This window comes from Lynx canadensis, chromosome B3, assembly GCF_007474595.2.
Source record: "Lynx canadensis isolate LIC74 chromosome B3, mLynCan4.pri.v2, whole genome shotgun sequence".
Taxonomy (NCBI): Eukaryota; Metazoa; Chordata; class Mammalia; order Carnivora; family Felidae; genus Lynx; species Lynx canadensis.
Genome location: NC_044308.2, coordinates 121,818,401 through 121,835,145, shown reverse-complemented (window position 1 = coordinate 121,835,145; position 16,745 = coordinate 121,818,401). Strand labels below are relative to the sequence as shown.

Sequence of the window (16,745 nt, the reverse complement as noted above, 5' to 3'; positions counted from 1 at the left end):
CTTCTCTCAGAACCAGCTGCACTTGGCCCAAATGCAGAGGGGGAAACCCCCAGCCATGCTGCCATGTAATCTGCTGGGACCCTTCCATACGCAGCATCCGTACACTGCCAGGTGGGCAGGGGGAAGACAGAAGAGGGACAGTGGCAGAAGCGGCAGGAATAACCCAGCAGGGGCTGCAGGGCTGGGGGGCAGGCGCCCAGCAAGCAGTGCCCGGTGAACGTGAGCCTGCAGGCCAGCTTCTGGCAGGAAAGCCACACGCACACCAAATACACCTTCTGGGGACCGGAGGGCCTGGAGCTGGCCACCTCCCATGGCATGGGCAGATCTCCCTGTTGGGAAAGGCCCCTTCTCCTTGTTGGCTGGTGAAATGCTAGAAGGAGGGGACCCTGAGGGGCCTGGGTTCAGGAGGGACTGGCTGGGTATAATTTCCTCCTTATTCCTAGCCGGACAAGGAGTGGGAGAGACTGCCGACTCCCTGGCTGACCCAAGCTCTCTGGAAAGATCCTTCATGCCAAGTCTGGGCCAAGCCCCGGGGGTATGGCAATGTTTGTCTCTTGAGCTCTATTTCTCCTCTGGTGAAGCCTGGAGCTTCTACAGCTGAGATGTGGGCACAGGTGGAAGAGGGACAAGACCCAGGTGGTCTGAGTTCAGGGCCGCCCGTGTGCCTGGGAGGTGGTGGGAAATGCCCGGGGGAGGCGAGCTTGGGGCCTCCTTTTGGCAGGTTGGCCACATGGACCCAGATCTTTGCAGGAGGGAACTCAGGAGAGTTCCAGACCACGTAGACCCCGCTCAGCTTAGCTCCTTTTGGTCCCTGAGGCCTCAGCTGGCCCCTGTCTGTATCCTAACATGCTGCACTGCCTGGTGGTCCTGATGGGGGCCTGTCCCCAGAGGCAGAGGTCTGTAGCCCCGACTGTGGCAAAGGGGACGGGTGTCACCAGCATTGTTCCTACTCAGGATTTGGTTCCTCCAGGTCTCGGGTGGTGGCAGCTCTGGGAAGGAGGCCTCCACCAGATAAGGGCTTCTCTATGGAGGACACAGCCCCACTCCCACCCCATCCCCAGCAGGGTATGGGCAGTGTCTGGGCCAGGACCATATTGGAGGCCATTTGAGTGGTCTTCAGTCCAGCATGCAGGTGGCCCCAAGAGAGGAAGGGTCCTACTCAGAGGCCAGGGAATGGCCGTCGCCTTCCGTTTGAAGCATGGACTTCTCACCCCAAGCTGCTGCCCACCTTGGTTATGCTGGGGGCTCAGGCACTCAGTTTGGTATGAGGCAGGAGCAGCTCTCAGTGGCCACATCCTTGACCTTGAGGGTCCTCTCATTAGGCCTGGGGCTTGGGGAAGCTGTATCTGGTTTCCCATAACCCAGTATTTTGGGACAGCACCCCTCTCCATGAATTCTGCCTCTGCCCCTCCCACCTTATAGTAACCAGCCAAGGTTGCCTTCATCAAAATGCACACAGGTCCCGTTTAATGAGCCCCGAGTGATCGTGTCCCAGCTGCCCTTGTGAGAATAGAAAGGATAAGGGTCTCCACCCTGCTGCTCCTGGGGATGTCTGCCGAGGGGCAGAGGAATAGGACAGGTCTCCACTGCCTCCCCTCAGGTCTATGGTCTCAGCTGCCGCATGCCCCAGGTGCGTGCAGAAACTTCTCTTTACAGATCCCCACGCTGGGGATGTCGTTGATGAGGCTTAGCACAAATACCTGGGCTTCCTCAGACCGCAGGGGAGGGACTGGAGTAGGGGTGGGGGATGGCGTAGGAGCAGCGGTGGAAGCTCCTTGGCAGGGCAGCTGGTGAAAGCGTGGAGAGGACCCTGAAGAGTCTTCGGTGGGTTTCCTTCTGCCTCCTCCCTTATGCACACCTTCTCCATTTCGACCCCAGCAAGGTCCCTTAGCCTGTAGTCTCTGTGCCCAGGGCTTTGGCGGCTGTTCCCAAGACGTGGCGCTGCCTGTATCCTCCATCCCATCCCGGGGGCCCTCGGCACTGCCCTCTGCACTGCCCGGCACCTTCCATTCTAGCTGGTCAGCAGGTTTGGGTCTCCATGTGGCCAACACCCAGGGCGCAGGTGTCTCTGTTGGGGCCTTCCCAGAGTCTGCGGGAGGTAGTGGGGAGGTCCGGGTGGCCCTCCTGCCTCCCCCCTACTCGCCGGGCCCTCCCCTGGCCGCTGCTCCCGCTGGAGTCGCCAGGTGGAGGCCTCTGGTCCTGGTCAGTGGTACTGGCTCTGGCCCTCCAGTTCCAGCCCGTCCTGGAACTGAGCGGAACCCAGCTCCCTCGCAAAGCCCCTCACACTGCTCTCCTCTTCTCCCTCCTCAGGCTGTCTGTTCATGGTGCCGTAGGTGTGCCGAGCAGGGGAGGAGGCAGGGGACAGGTTCATCTCCGGCTCCTGCAGCACAGTAGCCACGTACAGCTGCTTGGGACAGAGAGGGGAGAAAGAGCTAAGGTCACATCTGGGGCCACGCCCTGGGCACGCCATTGCCCTCAAGCCCTACCCCCAGAGCTTCTGCCTCTCTGGACCCACGAGCCAGAGCCACGAGCCACGGATCCTTTCTTCTACCCCAGCAGCCCGGGGCCTGGCCATCCCCACCTGCTGAGGGGCCCTTAACCATTTAATGAGCAATTATAACTCGGAGGGTGAGTTAGTGCAGGCCTCCTAGCTCCCAGCCTACTGCTCCTCCAGTGCAGCCCCATTCATTGTTGGTTCCAGGTCAGGCTGACCCTGGAGAGAGAGGATGCGAGGCTCCCCTCTGCTGGGGTCTGGAGAGACCCCATGCCCGGGCTAGCGCACTTTCCAATACAGCTTACGAGGCATGTCCATACCCGCCGTGGCGCGGATCACCGGCTGGCCCGGGAATCAGGATTTGGAACAGATTGCTACCTGAGGTCTTACAAACTGTGTCTGTGACACCCAGGAATGGACCCAGAAATGCACAGGAGGGCAGCAGACTAGAAAAACAGGAAGTACTAGGGACAGAGCTGTTTGTCATCCTTCGAAGTGGCTTTTAAACCAACTCCTTATTTTGAAAACAGGTAATTATGGGACAGAATTAAACCTTTCCTGTGTATTCATTTCAGTGAAACCAAAGTGCCCTGTTGGATTGTTCCGTAGGAAGAATCTAGATACTTGTATAATGCCAAAGCAAACCCCCTGTAAACCTTTTGGTCATAAGGGGTAAGATGGTAACTGAACAATGGAAGAGGCCAGCTGTGATCCTCCTAACCTGGGAGTAACCAGTGTCATAAGTGGGAATAAATGGGATGTGACGCGTCTCCCGGTGTGGTGCACGGCACCACCTAGAATGTGTTTTAGCCCCTAAGGCTGAATTTGAATCTGTCCAGCCTCTGCATCTAACTAGTTTTCGGGAAATACAGGAGACAATAAAACCCGTTATAAGACATCAGGAAGAAATACCCAGAAATATCCAGAAGGTGGGATATTCTGCAGGATAACCGGCTTGGAGTCTCTGACAAGTCACAAGAAAGAGCCTGGGCTAAAATACTAGAGACGTGCACAGGCACCAGATTAATCTAGCACAGAGATCGGATTGGATCTTGATTTGGACATGTTGTAAAAGATATTTCTGGAACACTTGGGACAACTTGAATATGGACTGGGTCTTGGAAGATACAGAAATGTATATATATGGAAAGATGGAGCTTGTTAACTAAAAATGCAGATTATAAAAGAGTACAGTATTATTTCAGTTTAGCAAAATTTATACATATACTTGGAAGAATATTTGCTAAATTATCAGCAGTCATCTCTGGGTGGTGGGAATATGAACTTTTTATTTTCTTATTTTTGCTTATCTGTTTTTTGCCCATAATTACATGCAATGTTCATATGCTACTTGCTTATTATCATGAAAGATTAAAAAAAAAATCAATTCCAGTAATGTTTTTTAAAGCCCAGGCTTTAGAGTGCGACCGACCTGGTTCAACTTTGTTCTGTGACTTCCTTGCTCAGGAATGCCTTGGCGTCTAAATTAAATGATCTTTTGAGCCTCAGTTCTCCCCATTTATAAAATGAGGATGAAAACACCTACTATGTGGGTGTATCATAAAGATTAGGAGCGTTCACAGCGAAGTGTCAGGTTCCTAAGAAGACTTCAATAACCGATTGCTAACAATATTCCAGAGGGCTCATCTTGGGAGGACCCCCGAGGGGAGATGCTATGCGAAGCAACTTCCCGTCGCCTCCCAGAGGAAATGTGCCCCTCTGTGCAGGAGTTTTTCCCAGTGTGAGGCAGACCTGCAGTTCTCTGCACGGGGGGTGGGCACGTCCACCACTGTTGTGTCTGTGCACTTTTCCCCAACTCTGCCACGACTAAAGAGTCTCCTCTCCCACTGGGTCCTGCCGCCCACTCTACACTTCCACCAGGCCCAAAACTCTTCAGGTGCTCAAACGCTCCAGATCCTCTCTTCTGGGCCTTTGCACAGGCTGCTCCTCTTCCTCAAATGCCCTTCCCCCACAACCTATTCCACCTAGCAACCCCTTCTCCCATTCCTGGAGTTGGATTAGATGTTCCCTCCTCCGGGAAGCCTTCCCCGAGTGCCCAGGCTGGCCGCTACCCTTCTTCAGTACTTCTCCAAGGCACCCTGGCATCGGGGCATGGGCCAACCCGGTACCCAGCTCAGTGCGTGCGTCGGTGGCCTCACATCTACACCTGTGGCAGGGACGTGGGTGAGTGCTCAGGCCCCTCCAGGCGTGGGAGCCAAGGCCCAGCCAGCCAGAGCCCTGCATTCTCAGTAGGCCTTATCTCTTCACAGGCTGATGGGCTCACTCGTGTGGCGCCACCCCTGCCTTACCATTCAGCGCGGGCCTCCAATAGCTCCCTGCAGCTCTGTCTGCGCAGCTCTGCCTGGCATCTGTGCCCTTGGAGGCAGCCTTCGGTCCTGAGGCCGAGCCCCAGCACGTCCCTGCGTCTACACGACTGAGCTCGCTGTGGCTGGGTTCGCCCTGACCTTTCTCTTCCTCTCTGAGATCCTTTCAGGGTTTGTCTTGCTTCTTCTATCTTCCCAGCTCTTCAGCCAGGGCCATGGCAGCACTTTGACCTGGGCCAAGTCCTGCTGTGTCAGGGGAGGGCGCCCAGGGGCCCCCCGTCTCCTCCCCAACACCCGGGGAGGGCACTAAATGCCGGTGGCCCCCGCCCCTGCTGCTGGAGTAGCCCACTCCTACAGGTACCCCCCTCCTGACCTGTCCCCCGGGGTGAAGGCACTGACTCACAAGGGAGGTGGGTGTGGAGGTGCTGCTGCTTGGCTCCATGTCAAACACGGTCTCCATCTCCTCCTCGGGCTGCAGCAGTGGGGAAAGATGTGGAGGGTCACACAGTGGGGGTGTCTGCCCTCTGCCCGCTCCCTCCCCGAATCTGCGCCTGGGCCTCTTGCTCCCCCGGAACGCAACTCGTCTTCTGTTTTCCATGACCTACGGCCCAGCTGGTAGGGCTGAAGCCCAGGGGGACAGAAGGAGGACCGGGATGCTGGGTGACCCTTCCAGAATATTCCATTCCCAAGGACCATAATGGGGGGGGGAGTAAGGAGAATTGGTATTGGGGTTCAGAGATGAGCCTGCTTTGACTCTAGTAAAAGCCTTGGCTTCAACGGTCTCTTCTTTCCTCCTGGGGTTTCCCCCTCGATCTTGCGACCGGTCTGAGATCACGGTCTAGGTCGTCTGCCACCTTCCTTCCCTAGAGTGGACACCTGGGCAACCAGATCACATGGCATCGTTGTATCGGGAAGACAGGGCCAGAGGCATCGTCCACTCTGGTTCCTCACTGTCATGGCACTGGAGCCGGGGGTTGGAGGAGGCCGGGTAGAGAGGGTGGTGGGGGTCTGAGTTCAGGGCCCCCAGGTATAAGGCCACTACAGGCAAAAGGATCCTCTTCCAAGAGGCTTGTTCCTCTAACTCAGCGGGATACCAGAACTTTAAATCAGCTTACTTTCTTCTCTTTATATAACTTCATTTTAAAAGGACACAATTTACTATTATGAACAGAAAACCTGAGTTAGTTGAAAATAAGCAGAAATATAAGTAAACGTGAGCCAATAGAAAGACGGGTAACCATGAAAAATAACAAATGTTTTGGTCCCTGGAAATCATTCTAGCACACCCGTACTGACACGCCGCTCTGGGCACGGACCCTTGTTGGCAGGGTGCTCAGCGGGCAGGGATTGGCTCCCGTCTCTAATGATGAGGCTGACCCCACTGGCAATGAGCCAAAGGAGTCACGGGCTCCCAGAGAGCCAGGCCTCAACTTCAACAGCCTGGGGCTCCTCAAAGTGTGCTGACTATTCCCCTTCCCTCTTCATCGTCCTTCTCCATGCCCCACGGTCCTGTCCTTCCCCCCATCCTCTCTCTCTCAAGCCTCCATCCTTGGAGTGGCACTCACAGCTCAGTGGCTCGACAGGCTCACATTGTAGGAGGGATGTGCCAGCAGCCCGCTGTTTGGAGGGGGCGGCAGAAGGGAGAGGAGGAGAGGACGGTTGTCTTTTAAAACTCCGCAGAGTGTGGGGGGGCCCGGCACCGGGGCTGGCTCACGGGCACACACCCATGCACGCTGAGCTTGCACACCCCATCATCGGAAAGGCACCTTTGTCTCCGTGGTGCTGTGGGTGCCCAGGTCAGGAGTAGCCCAGAGCCGTGTCCCCAGGGGCCGGGGAGAATGAAGAGAGGAAAGCGAGGGCAACTCACCTCATAGTAAGATACCGTCCGGAGCTTCCCCAGAAGAGTGCTAAGGCAGGCAACTACCATGGAAATAATGAGCGTGGAAAGGGAGAAGAAGGTGATGTTGTGGAGCGAACCTGCCAAGGAGAAGACAAGGCCGTGGGGCTCCGTGCTTGAGGACGGGAGCTGTGGGCAGAAGTCTGCCAGCCGAGGTCCTGGGTCACTAGGGGCCACCCCAGCGCCTCTATGGGGGCAGAGAGGCCCCTGCCCCAATTTTCCTCCTAGCAACTGGAGTCAATGAGCCTGACCCATGAGACCATCTCTCGGTGCCATCTGACCAGTTTAGAATTTGGCATCTTATGGATTCCATGAAAAAAATTTAATTGCCTTAAGTATCCACTCAAGTGTCCATTAAACACGTCCTTCTCGACCCATCAGCTCACCTCCCACATCACAGTCCCTGGACAGTATCTCTGAGTTACTCGCTCATGCCACTGCCCACAAATACAACCTCTGACCCACGCCTGTCTTTGTGAGCTCCTGGCGTGCTCAGTTATCTCTGCTAACGGCACAGAAGAGCAATCCAGAATTTAAGTTGCTGACATTTTGCTTAGGGGTATTTGGTAACTCTTTTTTTTTTTTACCAGTTTTCTACAGAAGATTAAAAATCAGTCTTTACAGTCAGAGGCTAACACGCAGTGATGCTTATCATCGTGTTTCTATAACAGCAAAAGTGGCAAAGAGCTTCGGTATCCAACAATGGAGAGCTGACTGAAACGGGTAGAATTTAATGCAGCTGCTCAAAGTCACGTGCTCCAACAGTATTGCAGTAACGCAGGAAATTGTTCAGAACAGTATGCTGAGCGATGAAAGAACTTTATAAAACAGAAATCACAATTTTGCAAAGTAAGACTAAACCAGTAAACTCCCTCCTGTTCTGCCCTCTCCCCCAAAATATGCCCAGAGAATGAGGTCTGAGAGCAGCAGACGTCAGGCCCTGGATGAGATTATGGGTCATTCCAATTTTGATAATGTAATCTTTTACAGTTAGGGGAAAAATTATTTAAAAACTGAAGTCCGCTGGGCGGTGGGGAAAGGTTGGGCGATAAGACACTGGGAATGGACAACAAATGGATAATTCACACAAATTTAATTGCCATAAGCATCCGCTCAAGTGCCCATTAAACATGTCCTTCTTGACCCGTCAGCTCAAAATCAGGAACCTGTGATTTCCATTTTATAACGTTCGGGTCCTGTATCCTGAGAGCTGTTTCCAGCTGCCACCTCGACAGGAAGTAAGAAAATACGGACTTTGCCTTCTCTGCTCCACTGAGAGGATTAAGGTCCGGTGTCTCTGAGGACAGGCCAGTGTGGGGAGAAGGCAGGAAATGGTCTGGTGGTGGAGAGGATGGGGAGGTCAGTGTGAGCTTCCCGCCTCAGGGGACAGGACAGCAGCTTTGTGGAGCCAAGAGCAGGGGAAAAGCTGGTCATTGGGGCACACCCCAAATCCTCCTCCAGCTTTTCGGCAATCTGTAAGACCACGCATCTTCCAGGATCCCAGTGGGGATGCCACAGGAATTGAGCCTGAGAGCTAATATTTTATCCTGCCAGCCTTGAGTTAGAATGAACGAATCTGAGTGGTGCCTGGGTGGCTCAATCAGTTAAGCATCTGATTTCAGCTCAGGTCATGATCTCGTGGTTTGTGAGTTCAAGCCCCGCGTCGGGCTCTGTGCTGACGGCTCGAAGCCTGGAGCCTGCCTCGGATTCTGTGTCTCCCTCTCTCTCTGCCCCTCCCCTGCTCACGCTCTCTCTCTCTCTTTCTCAAAAATAAATAAATATTAAAAAAAAAAAAAAAGGAATAATGAAGGAATGTGAAGTTTCTTGCTCCGGTGGTCATAAACCCAAATGCATACTATTTGGTCCGTGTCAGTCCCAGCCCTCCTCTTAGCCTCAAAGGTCTGCTGGGACTCTGATACAAGCCCCTTAAGCCTAGAGAAGCCACCTGGGTGGCTGTAATCCGTGAGCAAGCCTTGCTCCTCCCGGGCCTTTTCTGCTTTAACAGAGCAGAGGTGTTGTTGAGGGCTTTCTGCAGCAGTGGGGAGCAGGAGGAGGCGGGACTGCCCGGCAGGCCTGGTACCTACCTAATCTCAGAATGGAGAAGAACAGCATCCAGAACAGACCCAGGAGTGGCGCGAAAATGGCCTGGTAGACAGCAGCCATGTGGATCTGCTCGTTGAGTTTGGTGGGCGCGTAGGAGTAGTACATGTTATAGCGGTCCGTGATGTGCTTCATGCACAGGTACAGCAGGCCTGCGGGGCAGGAAGACCGAGGCACATTCAGTGGTGATTCCTGAGCCGGGGCCCTGTGCTGTCCCAAGGCTCCCCAGGCCTGGGAAGCCAGAGTCAGGTCTGTCGGGGCAGTGAGGGCCAAGGACGGGGCGTCGGAGTTCTGTGGTGCCGACCCCCAGGACCATCAGCTTCCCTTGGGCCCCCAGAGCTTATTCTGCCAGTCTGGCGAAGGGTCATTCACTCGAGAAACATCCCACATTTGCAGCTACCCAACCTCCCCTGATCTGGCCCAGGCCCCTCCTCGCTCTGCTGACAGTCTGTCCCAGGTCTCCTCATGCTCCAGAAGGTGGCCTGACCTTGCGGGGCTCAGCTCCTCCGCCCAATACGAGGGTGGGCAGCCCTGGAGGTGTCCGAGGGAAGACTCACCAAAAGGGACAATGATGGGGCAGGTGATGCTGTATGCTACGACCACGCTGAAGACGTTCATCATCCACGCGTACTCTCGCCCGTACTGGAAGTCCATGGCGTGGCTCTAGGGCAGAAGGCAGGGGTCACCTGAGGTGGCTCGGTCCCCTCGGCTCGGCTGCTTCTGTGGCTTCTTGTCTATCCCGTGGGAGCCGGAAGGCAGCTCGGGCCTGGAGGCAGGCTCCCTTGCAGCCCCAGGACACCTCGCCTCTCACCTCGAGTCCCTCATGCTTCCAGCAGGCCCCCTTTCCTGACACCCTCCCAAAGGAAACTCTGAAGGCTGTGCTCAGGGAAGGGCCCGGCCCCCACCTTTCTGATGTGGACTCTCTCTGGCTCCGACCTGGAGAAGAAGAGGCGGGTGCTGTACAGGAAGAGTGACCCCAGGCGCAACAGCTCCATGCCCGTGCCAAGCAAAGCTGCCGTGATCACATAGTTGACGAAGAAGGCGCCATTGTCTGGCAGGAACACACACCTGGGAGAGTGGGGGACAGCACAGAAGCCAGAGGGAGAGGGAAAGGGCAGGGATGTCAGAAGAGAGGTAGAGGGTAGGGGTGGGGATGGCGATTTTAAGCTTCATGTACACATGTGCCCTGGGCCCAATTTAAGTGAATGCGGGGCCTTCTGAGCAGGGATGAGGTTGGTATACAAGTATGGATGTGTTGGGAAATACATGCAACTGGGAAATACATGCAAAACACAATCAAAATCTAAAGCAGGGGTGCTTGACCGGGGTCCACAGACCCCAGAGAGTCCATGAGTAGAAATTTGGAGGTCTGTGACCTTGAAGAGTGAAAAGAATTACGTCTTTATTTTCACTAACCTCTAACTGCAGTGTAGCATTTCTTCCCATTAAGAGAATGTGGGCAACAAATCACAGCAACGTCAGCTATGGCTGTGACTCTGTCAGTAGTTGACATCAGATATTTTCATATCACGTTGCCGTTGCTAGTGATATATGACAATACTATTTGCACTCACCATCACTTCGAAATAAGGGTAGTTATTAAACAGGCTGCTGAATGACACATGCTAACTTTACGGGATCGACATTTTCCTGTCTGCAGCTGCGTACTTGGCATGGCTGGCCAGCTTCAGCTGGGAGTCATTCAGCCACCTGAATGAATGGCCGCATTGCCTATTCTCACGTTGGTGACCCAGGCATCTCTGTGGCTGTCCAGTCGCCCCATCTACACAATTCTGTCCACTTGTTTGAAAAGAGAAATCTGTGAGCTCCCTGGGTATATTTCAGAACTCCTTCAAAAACTATTCTTTCTTGATGGCCTCAAAGTTGAGCCATAGAGCTACTCTCTCATACATAAACTGTATTGAAGATATTGACCTCACCAAAGATGAATATTCATCTCAGGAAAAAAAAAAAGTCCAACTTATCACAATTATAGTTTAACTGTAGAAACCTTACAGAATTCTGGTCCTTGCCCTATAAAGCAGGCTGTGAAAGCTTGCATGTCATTTGCAACATGACATCTTTGAAAATTGGGATTTTCAATATTTTTAACCTGAAAACAACACAAAACAAAATCGAAATTGGCCGGATGTCCAACCTGACCCACATGTTGCTTTGTCAAAGATCCCATCACCTCACCCCAACTTAATGTTCTTCTGCTAGCTAACGGTGTCACACTAATGCCTTTAAAATAATAAAATATGGGGGCGCCTGGGTGGCTCAGTCGGTTAAGCATCCGACTCTTGATTTTGGCTCAGGTCATGGTCTCTCACACTCCGTGAGATCGAGCCCTGCGTCGGCCTCTGTGCTGACAGTGCAGAGTCTGCTTGGGATTCTCTCTCTCCCCATCTCTCAAAATAAATAAGTTAAATTAACAAAAACTAAAACAATAAAATGTAATTTCAGCTTGCTTGTGTTTAAAATCCACTGTCCTGTTAGGAAATGTGTGCATAAAGATTTTATGACAAATTTGACTTTTAAAATATTTTGATAACACCATTTCAGTATAATTGTTTTTCTTTGTGATTCAGGTATTCTGTGCATCTACAGGCATCTATTCAGAGACTATGTAAAACTGGAAAAATCTGAATAAGCTCTGTGGATTGTATCAATGTCAGTTTCCTGGCTGTGATACCGTATTATGGTTATGCAAAATGTTACCAGAGGGGGAAACTGGATAAAGGGTACACAGGACATTGTGGGGGCCATTTCCTGTAAATCTACAATTATTTCCAAAACTTCATTCAGAGAAGGGATCCCAGGGCTTTACCAGATTGCCAAATAGGTCCATGGCCCGGGCTCTCTTAATGACAGCCTGTGTATGCATTCATCTCTACCCATGTGAGCAAATAAAGGACACACATATCTCCCTAGTATGGACCCATGGAAGCCCCAGCATACACTGGGAGTACACCTGTAGCATGCACTCTAGTACTCACTGGAACCGGATGGATGCCTGCTCCAGATAGTAGATGTCAAAGAGCCAGCGGAAAAAGACATTCAAACTAGAAACAAGAACAAGGTAGGTCCTTTAGTCAATGAACCTACGTGCTGAGGCTTGGGGTTCAGTTCCTCTTGGCCTGGTTTCCCTCCTGCTGTCCTCCCTTTCTCAATCCCTAGAGAGACTCTTGCATTCTAATATTCCAGCTGGACAGCCCATACTGCCTCTCTGCCTTTTTCGTGCTGGGCCACCCCTACCCCTAACCCTTTGGCCTCTCATCTCAAGGCCACTTCTAGCAAACTTTCACGAGGTATTTCTCCCACAGTGCTCTCTCCCTCTTCCAAATTTCTACTGCAGGTTGGCTGTGTTTTTTCCACCTTGGGCTCTCAGCTGACAGCCATGCTCGTCTCCCCAGCTGGATGATAAGCTCTTTGAAGGCAGAGTTGACAGCTGACACCTTAGAGTTCACATGATACCTGGCTCATGCTAGGCTCATGACAGGCACCAGACTGTCCTTTGAGGAATGGATTTGCCGCAAGCACAGGTAGGCCTACGGTATCTGAAACAGGAGGTCCCAACTCTAGGGTGAGCCTGTCTGAGAGAGGAGGGATAATTGGAGGTGAGGTACCTGGTCAGTCCCATAGAGGGCAGAATAACCACCATGAACACCAGAAAGATGTAGCACTTGTTCACTATGATCAGATTCTGACTTGATCTGAAGGGAACAAAGAAATACGAGATAAGAACCAGGGACCTAACTACAGAATGGCGGGAAAGACAGAGGCACCTGCCTGGGCTAGAAAATTGGTTGAACAGTGCATCCAATACCATCCCCACAGAGCGCCGAGAGCTATGCTGCAGCAGGGAAGAGTAGCATAATCAACTAGTGATGTCTGCCTTGGGCACGGGATGGGGAGGAGGGGCACACATGTGCTGTGTGCTTGACACCTTTGTTAGAGGGACATTACCAATGATAATCAGGATCCCTGCAGTTTTAATAATCAACATAAGCCACGTTCTTGGCCAGATAAAAGACCAGTAAGGGTTTCTGTCAGGACAAGCCCCCTGGCTTACTGCCTGGTAGGATGGTAGGAGCTTCTGGTGCAGGAAATAACTTTTGAGACCCACACAGCCTTCTGGCAAAAGCCCAGGATGTGGTACATACTTTCTACCCCACCAGCTACCACCATAGAACTATTAGGGCCAAATAGCTCCTATTGTTTAAAATGCTGGCGCTGCACGGCCCGGGCCACAGGTGTGTACAGTCAGATTGAGTTCATGGGCTTCTCTGCAACTGCCTTCCTGACCTTCTTCAGATGAGTCCTGCTCTTTCCTCCTCCCCCGGTGCCTTCTGTTTGGGGTTCCTAGCACTGTAGCTCTGCCTACAGCTCCATCGCCTCAGTGCATGGCTGGAGGCTGTGGGAGCAGCCCAAGAAGGGCTTGGTTTGGGCCTCACATGCTTGATATGGTGGTCCTATCTCAGGGTCCCTGAGCCCAGAGGCCCAGAGACAACTCAGACCCCTCTTTCAAAAAAAAAGTTAGTGTTTTGGGATGGTTCTGGGTATCAAATCCACCCCTATGTCAATTCCACTCCTTAGGCCAGATGGCTGGTGGGGGAGTGGGCAGGGGAAGGGGCCGGGGCTGAGCAAACAGCAGGGCTGGGAGAGGAGGCCCCCCCATCTCACCTGGTCCAGTGGGCCTCTAGGAAGGCAGAGAAGTAGACCATCAGAGGCATTATCACTGTAAATGCCCAGAGCAACAGGGAGGGGAAGAACTGGGTTATGACTGGGCTCTGTAGGGTAGAGCGGAGGAGGGCAGAGACACATCAGTGCAAGAAGCGCCCCTTCCCCTTCCGGGCCACCCCTGCTTCTCCCACACCTCTGGCCTCGTCTTCCCCGGCTTAGTCCCAGAGCAGGCTGGGTTTCCCTGAGGCTGCGCAGCGGACCTGGCCTTCTTCGTCAGCCTTCCTGGCCAGGGGTCTGCCTGGCTGGTGGCGGGCAGAGGCTGACACCCCAAGGTCAAGTTCTGTCTTCAAGGGGCACAGGTGTTCTAGGCTGAGGTCCCTAGAGGGATGGCCTGGGGTTTTCCTGGTGACTCCGCCCTAGGGCCAGAGCCAGCTGCTGTCACTGATATGGCAGAGCTCACAGAGAAGACACTACTTTCCCTGTGATGTCATGTGAAAGGAGGTATAGAAGTGGGTAAGGTGTGAAGGAAGAATCCCTAGGGTGGTGCTTTGTGGGCCTTCTGTGAGCTTGACAACAGAGGGCAGGAGGAAGCAGCAGCAGGCGTGTGGCCTGTGTGTGCACGTGTTGCTGGAGTAGGGATGGGGATTATATGCAAGTGGAGGCCTTCTAGGCCTGTTATAATGGCCTTGAGGCTATAGGATTTGGAGACGGGCCAGTCCAGTTTCTCTGATGTCCCATGTCAGTATGAAGCATCCTCTAACTTCAGGGGTGGCCCCTCCAGGGCCTACCGCCCTCAGCCTGGAGTGGGTGTGCCTGGCATGAGGGAAATGGAAGTCCTGCTTCTCTTGGATGGCTGCTTGGGAGCTGACCTCACACTTCCCCACCCTCAACCCTAACCCTCAAACCAGGGACCCCAGCTTGAGAGAAAGTGGGGAGTGCAGAGCAGTCACACTTGCCACACCCTTGCACCTGTTGTGCCTCCAGCTAGTCTTGGGTGGCCCAATCTAAAGACTGGACCGCCCATCCCCTGCCCAACTCCCCACCCCAGAACCTGCCTGCAGCACCACCACCCCCTTTCCTTCCTTGCCAGCTCCAGTCCCTAAGATAGGCAACGACCTGTGCATTCATCCCCTTTAGAACAAAGGAAACTCTACACCACCATCTACACAGCCATGGCCACCTCCACAATGGTGGTGGTGCAAGGGCTCTGGAGCCGCGTTCCAGGGGCCCCCCATCCCGTCCTCGCCTGGGTTCTTCCCTCATCTCCCTGGGGCCCCCATGCCTGGCCTGAGCAGAGGTGGCACCTGCAGGTTCTCAATGGGGCGGGTGACGTTGTACATGTCGATGGTGTTGATGATGATGGCAGGCGTGGTGAGGAAGAAGAAGAGGAAGAAGAGGAGGGTGTTGATTACGATAAAGCGGGCCCACCAATGGAAGCGGCGGACGGACAGGTGTTTCCTGGGGAGGGATGGAGGAGGGAGATGCACTTAGGACCTCGGGTCCCAGACATTAGACAGGCCCCACGTGCGGTTTCTTGCACACCAGCTGTAGACCCAGACTGCCCTGGTCTAATTCAGCCCCCTGGGCCCAGACCTGCTTGCAACAGGCCCGGATCCTCCCCTCAGTCACACCTTTTGTAAAGGCACCTGTGGTGGGCTGGGTTTGGGGGGGGGGGGCAGAGGCCGTGGTGCTCAGGAGAGGACAGGGCCCTGCCAGCCCAGTGGGAGCCATACGTGGGTAACAGAGTAGGAGAACGGGTCCCGATTCCCTTCCCACCCCTTCTTCAATCTCAGCGAAGCTCAAAGGAACGGGGGAGAGGAGAGCAGTGGAGGGGGGCGCTTACCAAATAATGTCTTTAGGGTGTGGGGCAAGGGCAACCCTCCAGCGGTAGGATTTGACAGTGGTGGACACCGAGGACTGCTGGGGGGACACGCCACACTGGATGTACTTGTAATCTTCCTGGATGCTGCAGAGATGGTGGGGGCGGGGATGGGCAGGAGAGAGAGGTCTGGGTGTGAGGACAACAGACTTAGGAGAGGTCTCATGCCAGGGTCCTAGAGAGATGGACCCCACTTCCAAGGGACTCTTGAAGCCTCAGATATGCCTCTCAGGACATTGGAGGTGGGCAGTTCCTAAAGCCTAGTCCCTGGAGAAAAGGGGCACAGAGGGAGGGACCACCCCGGAAGGGAGGGGACCACATGGTTCTCAGTTAATGTCCTTCCCCCTTAATAGCAGTGACAGCACAAAGACACGCTCTTTGAGGTTGGTGCCAGAGGTACTAATTTCAGCCTCATCTTAGTATTAATAGCTACCACGTGAGTTCTTTCTGTATGCCTGACACTGAGCTAATGGTTGATGAATATAGCCCCAATTGCACGGCTTACTAAATTGAGGTGCCTGAGACACAACCAAAGAGGGGCAGATGCTGGCCCTGGGTCTTTGGTTTTCTAATTCACATCTCTGCTGTAATTAAACCTCAGATCCTCTCTACCGAATGACAGTGTGTCGGAAAAGAAACAGTGTTGTCTCACGTTGGTATATTGTTTGATATACCATATATACTAAATAGAACACATATCCCTTCGTATCCCTCTGGGAGGTGGACAGGGAAGATATAAGGAACCAAATTTGACAGATAAGAAATTGGAGAGTATAAGCGACTTGCAAAATTGCACACAATTGTATCTGACTAAATTCTAGGCTGTTCCACTGCTCCTTTGTAGGGTATGGGTGAGTGAAGACCAAGTGTTATGTACAACCAGGCTCCCTAAGAGAAAGGAGGGCCCCCACAGTCCTCAAGGGACTGATTCTGGGGTTCCCATCTATTTGACCCTGTCCTTAGGATCCTTCCAGAACATTCCAGAGTGCATCTAACCCACTCCCTATCAAGGTAGAGCTGCCAGAGGCTGGGGCAGAGGAGGGAGGAGGCTGTAAGGCTATGAATTAGGGGAGACCTGCAGCAGGAGAGGAGAAAGAGCAAGCAGAGCATCTCTACTCTGACTCTTTCACCTGTGGTGAGGACAGGGGAATATGTAATGGGGGAAAAATGGCTTCACTCTTGTCAAGGCCTGGAAGAGGAACCAAGATGGCTACTCTTAACACCTCCGTGCTGAAGCAAGGACCTAGGGAATGGGGAGCCCAGGGCCTGGGTATCTCTGGAGACAAGCTGAGCCTGGCAGCTGTGGGGAAATGGATGCAGACATGCTCTGGAAAGCAAGATGGCGGCTGCCTGCGGAGAACACAG

General features: G+C 53.4%; 1 protein-coding gene across 2 annotated transcripts in view; it reads right to left on the bottom strand.

Annotated features, from left to right (window-relative positions):
* Positions 1 to 1,444: 1,444 nt before the first annotated feature.
* The window catches only part of TMEM63C (transmembrane protein 63C), a 68,501-nt gene continuing 53,200 nt past the window's right edge, over positions 1,445 to 16,745 (bottom strand). The window contains exons 14-24 of one of the 2 annotated variants that reach the window (XM_030319659.1): positions 15,345 to 15,467; positions 14,806 to 14,959; positions 13,502 to 13,608; positions 12,445 to 12,531; positions 11,815 to 11,880; positions 9,721 to 9,883; positions 9,373 to 9,478; positions 8,800 to 8,967; positions 6,686 to 6,795; positions 5,222 to 5,290; positions 1,445 to 2,407 (exon numbers count right to left, since the gene is read on the bottom strand). In XM_030319659.1, the coding sequence (XP_030175519.1) occupies positions 2,204 to 2,407; positions 5,222 to 5,290; positions 6,686 to 6,795; positions 8,800 to 8,967; positions 9,373 to 9,478; positions 9,721 to 9,883; positions 11,815 to 11,880; positions 12,445 to 12,531; positions 13,502 to 13,608; positions 14,806 to 14,959; positions 15,345 to 15,467 (1,357 nt within the window). In that variant the 3' untranslated portion in view covers positions 1,445 to 2,203. The remainder of the gene's footprint in view (positions 2,408 to 5,221; positions 5,291 to 6,685; positions 6,796 to 8,799; positions 8,968 to 9,372; positions 9,479 to 9,720; positions 9,884 to 11,814; positions 11,881 to 12,444; positions 12,532 to 13,501; positions 13,609 to 14,805; positions 14,960 to 15,344; positions 15,468 to 16,745) is intronic. The other variant, XM_030319661.1, reaches the window with a different exon arrangement.